Source organism: Oratosquilla oratoria, chromosome 13 (genome assembly GCF_046742065.1).
Source record: "Oratosquilla oratoria isolate Oo_2021 chromosome 13, ASM4674206v1, whole genome shotgun sequence".
Classification (NCBI taxonomy): Eukaryota; Metazoa; Arthropoda; class Malacostraca; order Stomatopoda; family Squillidae; genus Oratosquilla; species Oratosquilla oratoria.
Window position 1 is genome coordinate 31,621,901 of NC_134789.1, and position 12,845 is coordinate 31,634,745.

Sequence of the window (12,845 nt, forward strand, 5' to 3'; positions counted from 1 at the left end):
CGTGCGTGTTAAGGTGGCGGCACTCTAGGCTAGCATGATTTTAGTTTTTGCTACTGAGTTTGAGTAGAAACGACTTCGGTTACAATATTGTAGACTTCCGTAAGAACATTTCAACAATATGTCGAACAACATTCGCATAGGTTTAATTTTTCTTAGTTTGTCATTCAGTTTCTCGCTATATGACGCAAGAATAATTTGACTTTTGGAAATTTGAAAAAACAAAATACCGTAACCAAAGTCGTTTCTACTCAAACGAAGTAGTAAAAGCAAGTAGCATGCTAGCAAGAAATGCCTAGTGTGCCGCCATCTTTATGTAAAACAATGGCAGAAAAGTTTCTCCCTTGTGAAGGAAGTCCTCATCCAAGGCTGCATTGTTGTTTTGTTCGCCATTTAAGGAAAGAAATATTTGGGAAGGAATCCCTTGCATCTCCAGAATGGCTTACGAAGTCTGTGTCGCCCGTACTAAGGTAGCGCATATCCCAAGGTACGGCTACGAGTGGTGGAAGGAAGTTGTAAATTCTATTGCTATGCACAGGAGACGCTGGATGCCGTCAAGGCAGCTGTACATTACATTATCCCAGGAATACCTTACCATGAATGGCGGCGTTCTTCGGGTTAGACGCATGCCTGGCGGTGTCCAGGGGCTCCTGAGTGTGTGTGCGCGCGCGCGCACAATTCTTCCCAGCCGGTCTTCTGCATCCCTCACATGTTGGGCTAATTGACACCCGCCGTCTTCGTCTTCCTCGTTGCCCCGGACACGGATTCCTGTGGGTAAAGCCGCGGGGAAGGGCATGACGTGATGAGGATGTGGGGCGTCTTGTGATGTCAGGTGTACTCGTATGCGCAATTGTTTTGGGTTACATGAATATATAAGCCAGTATGCACATATTCATATATGTGTACATGTATGTATGCATATATATATGTGTGTGTGTGTGTGTGTGTGTGTGTATACAGCGTCTAGGAGTGAAAATCCAGAGATAAACAAACTGAATGTGCTAGAGGGAGCGTAAGGAAGCGTTAAGGATATACGGTTTTTTATTTCTCAAATTCCGACAAAAGTGTCAATTCCAAACCTCTCAGAGTAACAGCTGATATTAAAAAGAAATACAATATGTATTGTTAGTGTGCATGTGCGTGGATGTGTGTGCGTGCGTGCGTGTTTGTTTGTGTGTGTGTGTGTGTGTTTACGCATATGTTTGTAATTATGTCTCATTTTGAGCTCGCACACGTGTTCATGTCATGCAAGTTGGGCCTGACCATGACAGAACCACTGATGATAGTGAGTGTTTTCGAGAGGGAGAGGGCTTGACGATGTAAAAGTCTTCTGTCATACGTATGTGTGGCGGTTCATCACTCCTGTGGGGTTGGTGCACGTCCAAGTGTGGATATGGATTGTCCTATAAAGACCATGTGCTTTCGCAGGATCGTATTTGTGGGAGATGAAGAACGGTCTGTTAGAAAATGGAGGATAGTGGTTTGAAAATAACGGCTATTGCCAATAAGCTCCTGGATGTAGTTCAGGAGTATTAGGCGTGGTCAAGGAGGCCCTCACCGGTGCTTGATTCTCGAGGTACTTTATTTTATTTTATTTTATTTTTTATATGTATTAACCAGGATCTCAAGTGCGATGTACACCGTTGAGTAGCGCCCATGTAATGACCTCTTGGGTATCTCTGGCCTGCAAAGTTGTCAGAGTTTCTCTTAAACCAGATGAAGCTATGTACGTAGCAGGAGCCATCATTTGGCGGTCCACTTTTCGAGGAGGTCGGTAGCCGAGGCATCACCATAAGAACATGATTGTGAAGGAGACTGCAAAAGACCATAAGGTCTACACTAGGCAGTTCCATGTCCATTACAACCTATTACCCCAATCCATAAAGTTATCTAACCTTCTCTTAAAACAACCGATAGTTTCGGCACTCGCTACTTGGTTACGTAGTCTATTCCATTCGTTAACCAATCTATGGTAAACCAGTTCTTGCCTATTTCCATGTTAAATTTACTTGCAAAATGTAACCAAGGGTATAAACCTAGAATTATAACTCGCTTTTTACTACACTGACTTCATACTACCTTGACTGATGTTTTGTTTATTAATATCGATAAATAATTGGTTTGCACTATTACAGAATCGATGAACTGTGTTTTTCATTCATTATATATTTTTCTTAGTGTAGATTATATATTCATTTCATAAAGAAAATTACCCAAAAAACTGCTTGATATCCATCAAGATAGTCTAAACGGACTGTATGATATTTGAGTATTTGGGTAAAAACTCGCCCCGGAAAAGACGACCCACGCCAATCAGCTGGAAACTTCCGGGCCGCCATTGCCGCCGCTTGCAAATGTGCACAACCTCCTAGCCCCCCTTCCCCCCCCCCCGTCAATTATGATTCGAGAGTGTCCTGTGTGTCACTAGTACTCTGTACATAGCTACACTTTTGTACTAGGTTTGACGCTCCTTGAGCGTAATAAATTTATAAAAAAAACAAAAAAAAAAACAAGAGCCAGCGAAGATCTGATGTCCAAATAGGAGTTATACTCCAGCCCACAGCCTCGTATTAAGATACCCAGACATGTACTGTAGTACACAATTCAACTCGCCATCCCACTCTCACGAAGTGGGAAGTGAGAAACAGAGGTAGTGCAAGGCATGTCAGATGCGGCAAGCCGCTAAGTTATTTAGGCCGATGTTTGGGTTGCCTCCCCGCCTGGTCAGGGCTGTCGGGAACCAACGCGACATAGCCCGCAGCTCGTCCCGGTAATCGAACTCACGACTACCTGCTCATGAGTTCGACAAGGTAGCCACTGGACTACCGCGCGGCCCTACAGTACAGTGTATGCGAAATTATCCAACTTTCGCCTCACAAAACTTGCAAACGAAAGCTAAACCTGATATTCTAATATTCAATATTGTACTTAAAGAACCAACCTATGGACTCTAGTACACAACAAAACTTCCTAGTCATCAAACTCTGATTCATATAATCAAGTACCACTTTAGGATACAGTTACATACGAAAGTGCTTAAACCTTGTATTCGTACTCGTATAGGTACCTCGTACTCGTATTCGTACCTCGTTCTCGTATTCGCACTTCGTACTTGTATTCGTATCTCGCATTCGCACCTCGTATTCGTATCTCGTACTCGTACCTCATACCTCGTACTCGTATTCGTACATCGTATTCGAACCTCGTACTCGTATTCATATTCGTATTCATATCTCGTACTCGTACCTCATACCTCGTACTCGTATTCGTACATCGTATTCGAACCTCGTACTCGTATTCATACTCGTATTCATATCTCGTACTCGAGCAGTCTCACGTACGCTAGTCCACAGCCACATAAGTAAGTCCCATCCTTCTCACACCAACCTCGTGGTTGATTACAATCTCATATAAAAAAGTACACAACCATGCACAGGGTCGGGCAGAAATACTTCCCACATTTTAAACTTCCGTCCATGTGTTGCTAATGAACTGGCAAGTGACAATGATATAATTTTTAAAACCAGATAAAAAAAAATGCAATATTTTTTTTTATTCGTTTATTTTTAGTTATTTATTGTATTTGTGTGTTTATTTATTAACCTCTAAGATGGAGGTATTTCTGCCGCACCCTGTACAAAGAAGACCATTCCCAAACTTCATACACCAGCATATCCCCATCAGTATTCATAGAACGTTGTGGCGGTATCCGTTCACCCATGACAGAATGCATAATATGTGTTTTCCTTTATACTTATTATATAGTTTAGAATGTATGTTCGAGAGCGATGAACAAGCGATTACAGGACCCGTCTAACGGTGCGTGGTTTGATGCTTTCACTCGGACAACTCTTAAGACGCTATCACACTGGGCTATTTTTCCTCCAACTGTTGGAGGAAATTTACAGCCTGCTTTCGGGAAGGAATTTGATGTGCTGGAGAAAAAATTAATTTCTTCCAATATGTCAGACGACATTCTATGTATTTTTGTTGAGAAAACAAGTTTGCCATATTGATTTTACGGCGGAAAAGGTTCCGAAGGTGGGTGATACCGCCGATGAATCGGAGGTTGGAGGGAAAATAGCCCAGGGTGATAACCCCTTTACATTGTATACTCGGTCCCAGCGGCTGTCTCAACACCTAGGGCAAAGGTGGCGCCTTTTGCTGTAGTTAAGGGCTTTCAAGCCAAAGTGTCGTGATTTATTTCTCCAAGATTGATTAATTATCAGAGCCCAGACTAGAGGAGAAAGAATCGGTGCAAGAAAAATAAGGAATAATTTAATTCTCATTCTAAACATGAAAACCATGGCGATAGATGCTAGTGCATGAGAAAAGGTTAAGGATCAGGCACGCGTATATATATACTCGTGTGTGTGTGTGTGTGTGTATATATATATATATATATATATATATATATGTATTTTTATATATATATATATATATATATATATATATGTGTGTGTGTGTGTGTGTGTGTGTGTGTGTGTGTGTATTTATCCTTTGCCGTAGCATAAATTACAAATAAAAAAAATCGGTCAGAACTGTAATATTGGGCAGTGTAAGATTGAGTGTTCCCTTTTGTCTTCTCTATGATATACGTTCATCTTGGGCAGATGTGTCTGTTCCTTGGCCGATTTTGAGTTTATACTATTTCAGTGCTGGGTGGTGACTTGATCGACGAAATACACACACACACACACACACACACACACACACACACACACACACACACACACGGCTTCCTGGCATAGTACAAATGCATAATTATATATCTATCTTAAATGTGTGAATGTGGTTGTGCTTAAGTTTGAGAGAGAGAGATAGACAAATTGAACGCGAAATATAGAATTTCAATGAATAAATAGTTGAGGAGTTGGTGAAGGAGTGGAGAACGTGTTGTGGAGGGCGTGATGGACACTGGATTTCACTCCTTGGTATGCCAAGAAGTCTGTCTCCTTTGCCCTCAAGGGACTGACTGCTAGCCAGCCACCGGCTTAACGACAGAGGCTGACCACGTGTGCCAGCCACAGTATGCTGATCGCTGTCCGCCGAACCTCAGCCGACCACGCATGGAATGTTCAGTATGAAATAATGAGAGGACCCATACTTTCTTTAAACCTGAAGTCTTCCAGTCGTATGAGTGAATATTGTTAACCCATGAAGACACGGTGGTCACATTAACGCCCGTCGCTTCTATTCAGCGTGGAGGGACGTCTTTGCCTTAGTGGGATGAAAATATATCCTTCCGGCGTTATCACACTGGGCTATTTTTCCTTCGACTTTTGGAGCAGATTTCCAGCCCACAGCTTTCATGAAGAATCTGATATGCAAGAGGAAAATAGTTTTCCTCCAACATATCAAATGACATTCTATGTATTTCTGTTGAAAAAACAAAATAGTTTGTCATGGTGATCTTACGGCGGAAAAAATTCTGGAGGTGGGCGGTACCGCCGATTAATCGGAGGTCGAAGGAAGAATAGCCTAATATGATAACCCATTTAGTGTGGGTCTGTCTCTGTGGAACTGGTTGGCAACAGAGGGAGAAGGAGGTGGAAGTTAGCCGAAGGTAACGAATAGAGATCTTGGGCCAGGTTCGTGGATCGAATGCCAGCCCCTCAGGCGAGTTTTGAAGATGGGCATCGGAGGAGATTATTTTCTTTGATGTCCACCTCGCAGGACCACCACTGCCAGGGGTCCTTCGTTGGTCCGTACCACCCATTAAATGAGTTATCACACTGTTACTTTTCCTCCAACCTCCGAATAATCGGCGGTACCGCCCACCACCAGCACCTTTTCCGCCGTAAAATCACTACGGCAAATTATATTGTTTTCTCAACAAAAATACATAGAATGTCACTTGACATGCCGGAGGAAACTTATTTTCCTCCAGCATATCATGCTCCTTCCTGAAAGCTGCGTGCTGCAAATCTGCTCCAACAGTCGGACGAAAAATAACTCGGTGTGATAACATCTAGGAAGGAGGTAATAGAGATGGCCCGTTCTCCACTTGGGGGAAGGTTACCACGGGGCTGAATAAAACATCATCATCATCATCATCATCATCATCAATTGGGGGCATACACCATGAAGCGCTTTGCTTCACTCACACGCCGGCGCCAGTCCCCACGGTCTTTCCGAGCAAGCTCCCATGCAGCCACCCTTCCTTCCCACTCCAAACAACTCTTCGACAGGTTCGATCAACTTACCCCAGCCATGAATTCTGTAGGGGCGTCCTCTTCAAATACTTCGAGGGATTGGCATTGCCAATAGTGAATAAAACCAACTGGCGCCAAGAGTGAAAGAGAAACCCGGCGCTCGTTGTGGAGGGGGACAGAAACAGAGGGTTTCCCTGAATGGAAGGGAGGGAGTGACTTCAGGAGGTAGTGTCTGTTTCATGTTCTGGAAGAAGAAATAAGGGAGAAATGTATAGGATGACATATTAGTTTTTGTTTTCTTATTGCATTGGTTGATTTATTTGTGCCTTTTACTCGTGTTTTATATGAAAATGTAAAGAGTTAATATACGCGTCTTTTGCCTTAATCATCTTGTGTTCTACTCACGAAGGAAATGATTCTGAGGGTTTTGTTGGTGAGAAGTTGGAGGTAAGGTATAAAGAGAAAGAGATACCAAATTGAGGGAAAATAAGAAAATGAAAAGTCTTGGGTAAGAAGAAGACGGGATAGGGTGGAGGGAAGAAGAGTACGAGGAGGGTAAGAGATTGGAGGAGAAAGGGAAGATGGAGTGAGGGCGAGGAGGAAAAAGGTTGACGGTTAGATGTAAGGGAGAGAGGAGGAGGAGAGTAAGGCCCTGTTCACACTACCAGTTTGAACCTCGCGGAAACCGCGGCGGTACTGCATAGTCAGGGGAAAAATGCGCGGTTGTGTATGAACTTCTCCATCGACTTACATTATAGTTGAACCGCCGCGGTTGAAATGTCTAATGTGAACAAGATCTAAAGGAGAAAGGGAAGCGATGACTTAGGAGGAGGAGGAAGAGGGAAATGGGAAGGTGGAGGAAGAAGAAAAGGAGGAGGAGGAGGTGGAAGTGGAGAGGTAAATGAAGAGGCTGGGGAAGAAAGGGAAGAAACGAATTAAGAGAAGGGTGACGGTGAAGTGAAGGAAAAGTTGAGGCAGAATGAGGTTGACGAGGTGGAGATGAGAAGGGAAGAGGTGAATGAAAATATGGAAGAATGAAAAAAGAGGAGAGTAACGAGATAGAAGAGGAGGAAAAGGAGGTTCGTTGATTGGAGAGAGAGAGAGAGAGAGAGAGAGAGAGAGAGATATGGCATCGGTAGAATGTGGTTGACGAGGTGGAGATGAGAAGGGGAAGAGGTAAATGGAAATATGGAAGAATGAAAAAAGAGGAGGAAGAGAAGAGTAACGAGATAGAATAGGAGGAAAAGGAGGCTCGTTGGTTGGAGAGAGAGAGAGAGAGAGATGGCATCGGTAGAATGTGGTCAAATGATAATTCTCGTACATGTGAGAGCTGGTGTAAGAACCACAGACTCTCCTTGAGATAACATCTCCGACATCTGCTTCCCGTCACCACGGCTGCCCACGATCGACATCGCCGGTGCTATCACCACTATCGGCCTAATGCTATCACCACCTCCACCACTTGCACTACCTCTTCAGTCATCACCAGAAGATCCAGTACCACCACTAGCAGTTAACCCCTTTGCGCCATTCCCACCTCCATCATCACCTTTACTACAACCGTATCCCCATGACGTGTATCATCACTTCTTGTACTGATACCACCAACATTTACCATCGATATTAAAACCACCACCACCACTAACACCACCACCACTAACATCACTAACACCATTACTACCCGAGTCTCCGCCATCGGTACTACTGTACTCTCACTTTGGTCTTCTCGGCCCATCTGTTCCAGTGTTCATTGGGTATTATTATTATTATTATTATTATTATTATTATTATTATTATATATTTTTGGGGGGATGTTTGGTATGTGGGGGCCACCACAGTGGTGTCAACTTCAGGAATTGCAGAATTAAGGAGTCGGAGGAGAAAGAAGAGGAGGAGGAGGAAAAGGAGAAAGAGGAGGCAAAGGAGGAAGAGGAGTGGGAGAGGAATGAAGAGGAGAAAAGAGAAGAAGGGGGTATTGCAATTTGGAATACAGTATTTTGTGGATAATTTGATTCATTTAACAGATTATTTTGTTTGCTTGCTTATTCACCTGTCTGTATATTTATTCATGGTATTATTTATTTTTCTTGCATCTAACTTTTGTTATTGACCGGAAGGTATAATGCCATCCTGGTTTCCCATTGTGATTATCCGATGCCTCTGATAGTCGTCAGCGAAACATTTTCAATTATCATTCCGTTCTCCCGTTTTGGTCTCACTTTATTTCCCTTCCTCCTGTTTTTCTCTTCTTTGCTCACGGCTACTCTTTCTTCCTTTCTATCCTTATTTCTCTGCGTCTTTCTCCCCTTCCTAAGATGGCGGCACACTAGGCATTTCTCGCTAGCATGCTACTTGCTTTTGCTATTTCGTTTAAGCAGAAACTATTTCTCTTACGATCTTTTGTTTTTCAGATTTCCAAATGTCAAATTACTCTTGCGTCATTATAGGGAGAAACTGAATGACGAGCTAAGAGAAGTTAAACCTAAAATGCGAATGTTAGACACGTTGTTGGGATGTTCTCGAATATTGCAACCGAAGTCGTTTCTACTCAAAGTAGCAAAAACAAATAACATGCCAGCCTAATGTGCCCCCACCTTTAGGTCCCTCCAGTCATTTCTAAGAAACCAACGCATATGGAATGATATATGATACTTATGAAATACATGCATAAGTACATGCATGTATACATTAAATGATACATGAATACATAGACACAATTGACATATCTCTATCTCCTGCCCCCTACACCGCGGAAAACATAAGATGCCAGAAAGATATAGAACATATAGATTTCCATTTAGATGTGTATACTTTTAGAATAATTGAAAAGAAAAAAGTGTAATAGAAGTAGGAATGAGTTGAAGATCAATTTTGATAGATGGAGGCAAAGAAACGAGAGCTATCGTAAGATAAAAAAAAAAGTCAATTTTGGCGAGTGTTAAATGTGCAGTTATGTGAATAAGTGTGTGTTCATGTTATGTTTCTCTTCACTTAGTTGGATTCATTAAAATTGAATGTCACGGGGTTGAGACAGTTTTTCGGTATCCTAGTTCAAGTGAATCTGCAATTTTTCCTGAACGCTATCAGTAATATGAACATGAATCACTTTTTCATTGCTTCGTGGTCAACCACGAAATTGAATATATAGGATAAACTCAATATACTGCTGGTTTTGCCCCATTTCTGGTCCGGTAGGCTTGCACCATTGCACCCAGTGATAAGCGGATGTTGAAAGTCCCATCTGTCGTGTGTGTGTGTGTGTGTGTGTGTGTGTGTGTGTGTGTGTGTGTTGTGACTCTACATATAACGTTTGGGTTACCAGCCTGACCCTCAGAGGAAACAGCGCCGTTTATGTATTCCTTGTGCTCATATTCCCCTGTTCGTAGACCTAGATAGCTCGATAATAATCCTTTACTCAGATGTCCTTCAAATCATTTAAGAGAAACTGGACGTGAGACATGCAGGGTTGATAAAACTCATCACTCGGGATATAAGTCGACCCTCACATAAATCACATAGACACAGGGATGGATGCGCGTGCGCGCACACACACACACACACACACACACACACACACACACACACACACACTTTCATATATATATATATGACTGCACACACACACAAACACACACCTCGTGGCGCGGTGGTTAGAGTTCTCGCCTGCCACTACGGCGGTCCGGGATCGAATCCCGCCCAGGGCTGAAATAATTTCAGTATCGCTGCGCTGCTGATTGTTACTCCAACTCTCGTGGGTGGGGAGTTGGGTGTATGTGTGCGTGTAAGGTCACAGTATTACCCATAGATCGGTCATACGAGCTCTGAGCTCTCATTCGGGAGGTTAATAACTGCCGATCACGAGTCCAACACGTGATCCAAGACCATGGTGAATCACACACACACAACTATTTATAAGTTTATAATTATAGATATGCATATTATCATGATATATAATATTCTATCGTGAATTAATTTCTATTTTCAGTTTCTTGGCATGGGCGCAAAGGGCAGACCCCGTAAAAATGGTGGAGGCTGGAAAGGTTTTGCTGGTGCCGGCAGTGAAAATGCAAGGCGCAGCGGCAGCAATAACAACAGCAGCAGCGGCAGCAGCAGCAGCAGCAGTAGCAGCAGCAGCAGCAGCAGCAGCAGCAGTGGCAGCAGTAGTAGTAGCACCAGCAGTAGTAACCAAAACACCTACGCCATCGGAGGGGTCCGCGTGGCCTTCCCCTTCAAGCCATACCCATCTCAGATGGCGATGATGGCACAGGTAAGTCTGGCTGGACTTCGTTGACTGGCGCCAAAAGCCGCGCGACGGGGCACACGTGTTTATGCGGGGTTTTGGAAAGAATGTTTTGGCTTCTTCATTGTTGGGTCCGTCCGGTGTAAGGTAGAAAATGGACCCCCATAGAAAATGGACCCCTTTACGGAAAATGGACCTCCTTATGGGAAATGACCCTCCTTAAAATACTAGATTTTTTTATATACTTAAACAGTGATATTTTTTGTATTACATATGGAATTAGTCATATTTGCGAATGAGAAGCAAATATGAATTAAATCGCCATCCCGAACGGATTAATTGAGATAGCTTTTTAATCAATTCAAGGTTTCCCTCACACCCGAAGAGAATACAAGACGATAGCACTCACGGCGAGATGATTACAATAGAATACAGTGGGGAGCAGGCCATGGGTAGGACTCATAGTAATAAATTTAAATTTGACAAATTTAGGTGTAAGAAAGAAAAACGGTTTACCAACAGAGTGGTTAACGAATGAAATAGACTTGGCAACAATGTAGTGAACGCTGAAACAATTGGTTGTTTTAAGAGAAGATTATATAACTTTATGGAGAGGGATGAAAGGTGGTAATTGACATGGAACTGCCAAGTGTAGGCCTTATGGTCTCTTGTAGTCTCTTCCATTCTTATGTTCTTATGTTGGTCCCTAAAGGAGGAGGCCCCTTTCACACTGTAACACTGGCTGTAATTACGTGTAACCCATAGCCCGAGGCTTGAAGGAAGCCTCGACCTTCCTCGATATGTTATCTGACGTTGCTTGGCCCACCTTGTTGTTAGCCTTACCCAGATGAACCGATTCATCGCCTTCAGGCGCAATGTTATCGGGAGTGCCACGCCCCCTGGAACCGTGAATATGTCATTATGTTGTTGGCACCTTCCTTCCATGGTGTCCCCTCCCCCCTCCCCCCCTTTTTTTTTTTTCTTTCTTTCTTTTCTGAGAAAGCCCCTGCCGCGGCTCTTCATCTAGATACCCTCGGTGACAGTAATGTTAGGTGGGATGAGGGGAGGAGTGAGGTGGTGTCTTGTGTAGCGCTCCGAACACCTGTTTTTTGTTGATGTTGTGGTCAGGTGATTGTGACTTAGATGTAGCGAGGTTGGCCAGGGTTGACGTTCCATAAGGTGCTAATACACACACACACACACACACACACACACACACACACACACACACACACACACACACACGCACACGCACACACAGGTAGTTAGGGCGCCCTTTCTGGATGTGGTGAGAAAAACTGTGTCAGAATTGGAGTAAAGTCACTGGTAAATTGGATATCTTTAATATTCATATTACTTTATGTCCAAGAGTTTAACTAAGACAGGTCAAAAATCCTCAAGGGAATCCCACGAGTCCGCAGACCATACAGAACTCCGCGTTGCACTGAGTCAAACGCTTTCTTGAGATCAACATAGGAAGCAAGAAACCCAACTGAAACTCCGTCACCGTTGCACCAGAGCTCGAACTTCTATAATGCGATCGATTGTTGATTTACAGGGAATGAACCCAGACTACCCAAACCACTGATTTCTTTTTTCCAAATGTGAACGAACACATACTGGCAAAAGATAGGGAGCTCCTTACCCTACACACTGAACACTGGAATACCGTGGTAATTGTTGAAGGCCTGCCGGCACACTGCATCTCCTACCAGATAGGGAAGACCAGCCCTCCTTTTCCTTCTAGTCTGAAGGAATGGTACTGGACTCCCAAACGGCACACACCACTGCATACAACCTAGGGATCATGGCCTCACCTCCGGTTTTCAGTAACTTCGTGCCTGCCTATGGTGCAGATACCGGCTGACTTTCTAGTCTTCAATTTACTCAGCCTCTCTGACCTCAGTCGGGGTAGAGTTTTATCTCTCGGTGGATTGGTGACCGCCTCCGTAACACCAACCAAGAAGAACTGGGTGCACGGAGGTTTAGCCATGTACAACTTCTCAGAGTATTGGGCCTAGTGGGTTCTAACACCCCCGCACCACCACCAACACCACCACCACCACCACCAACAACAACAACAACAACAACAACAACGACAACACCAGTACCATCATCTGACACTGATTGTCCATTGGCTCTTTGGACTGCCGACTTGGGTTATAGATTGATTGATTTTTTATTAGGTTTAACGTCTCGCACTCCCCCTATTAGGAAGCTAGGATGGTGCCCCTAAGAGAGGACTTTTTATCGTGAGACTTAATTAACCGTGCTCTTGGTTCAACGCGCTGGCTGAGCGGTTTAGAGCGTCGCTATTTGCGACGGAGGTCGAGGTGACGGCGGTTCGAACCCTGCCGTCAGCGAGTTGAAGCCAACAGTTACCCCATCCCTGTATTCAACTGGGCTTCCGAGTATGTCTTAGCAAAAGTAGCAGTGGACGATCCACACGTATG

The 12,845-nt window shown here is 43.8% G+C and overlaps 1 protein-coding gene across 1 annotated transcript in view; it reads left to right on the forward strand.

Annotated features, from left to right (window-relative positions):
- The window catches only part of LOC143032209 (uncharacterized), a 224,873-nt gene that overhangs the window by 202,871 nt on the left and 9,157 nt on the right, over positions 1 to 12,845 (forward strand). Inside the window, exon 3 of the mRNA XM_076196679.1 lies at positions 10,138 to 10,419. Coding sequence (XP_076052794.1) covers positions 10,147 to 10,419 — 273 coding nt within the window. The 5' untranslated portion in view covers positions 10,138 to 10,146. The remainder of the gene's footprint in view (positions 1 to 10,137; positions 10,420 to 12,845) is intronic.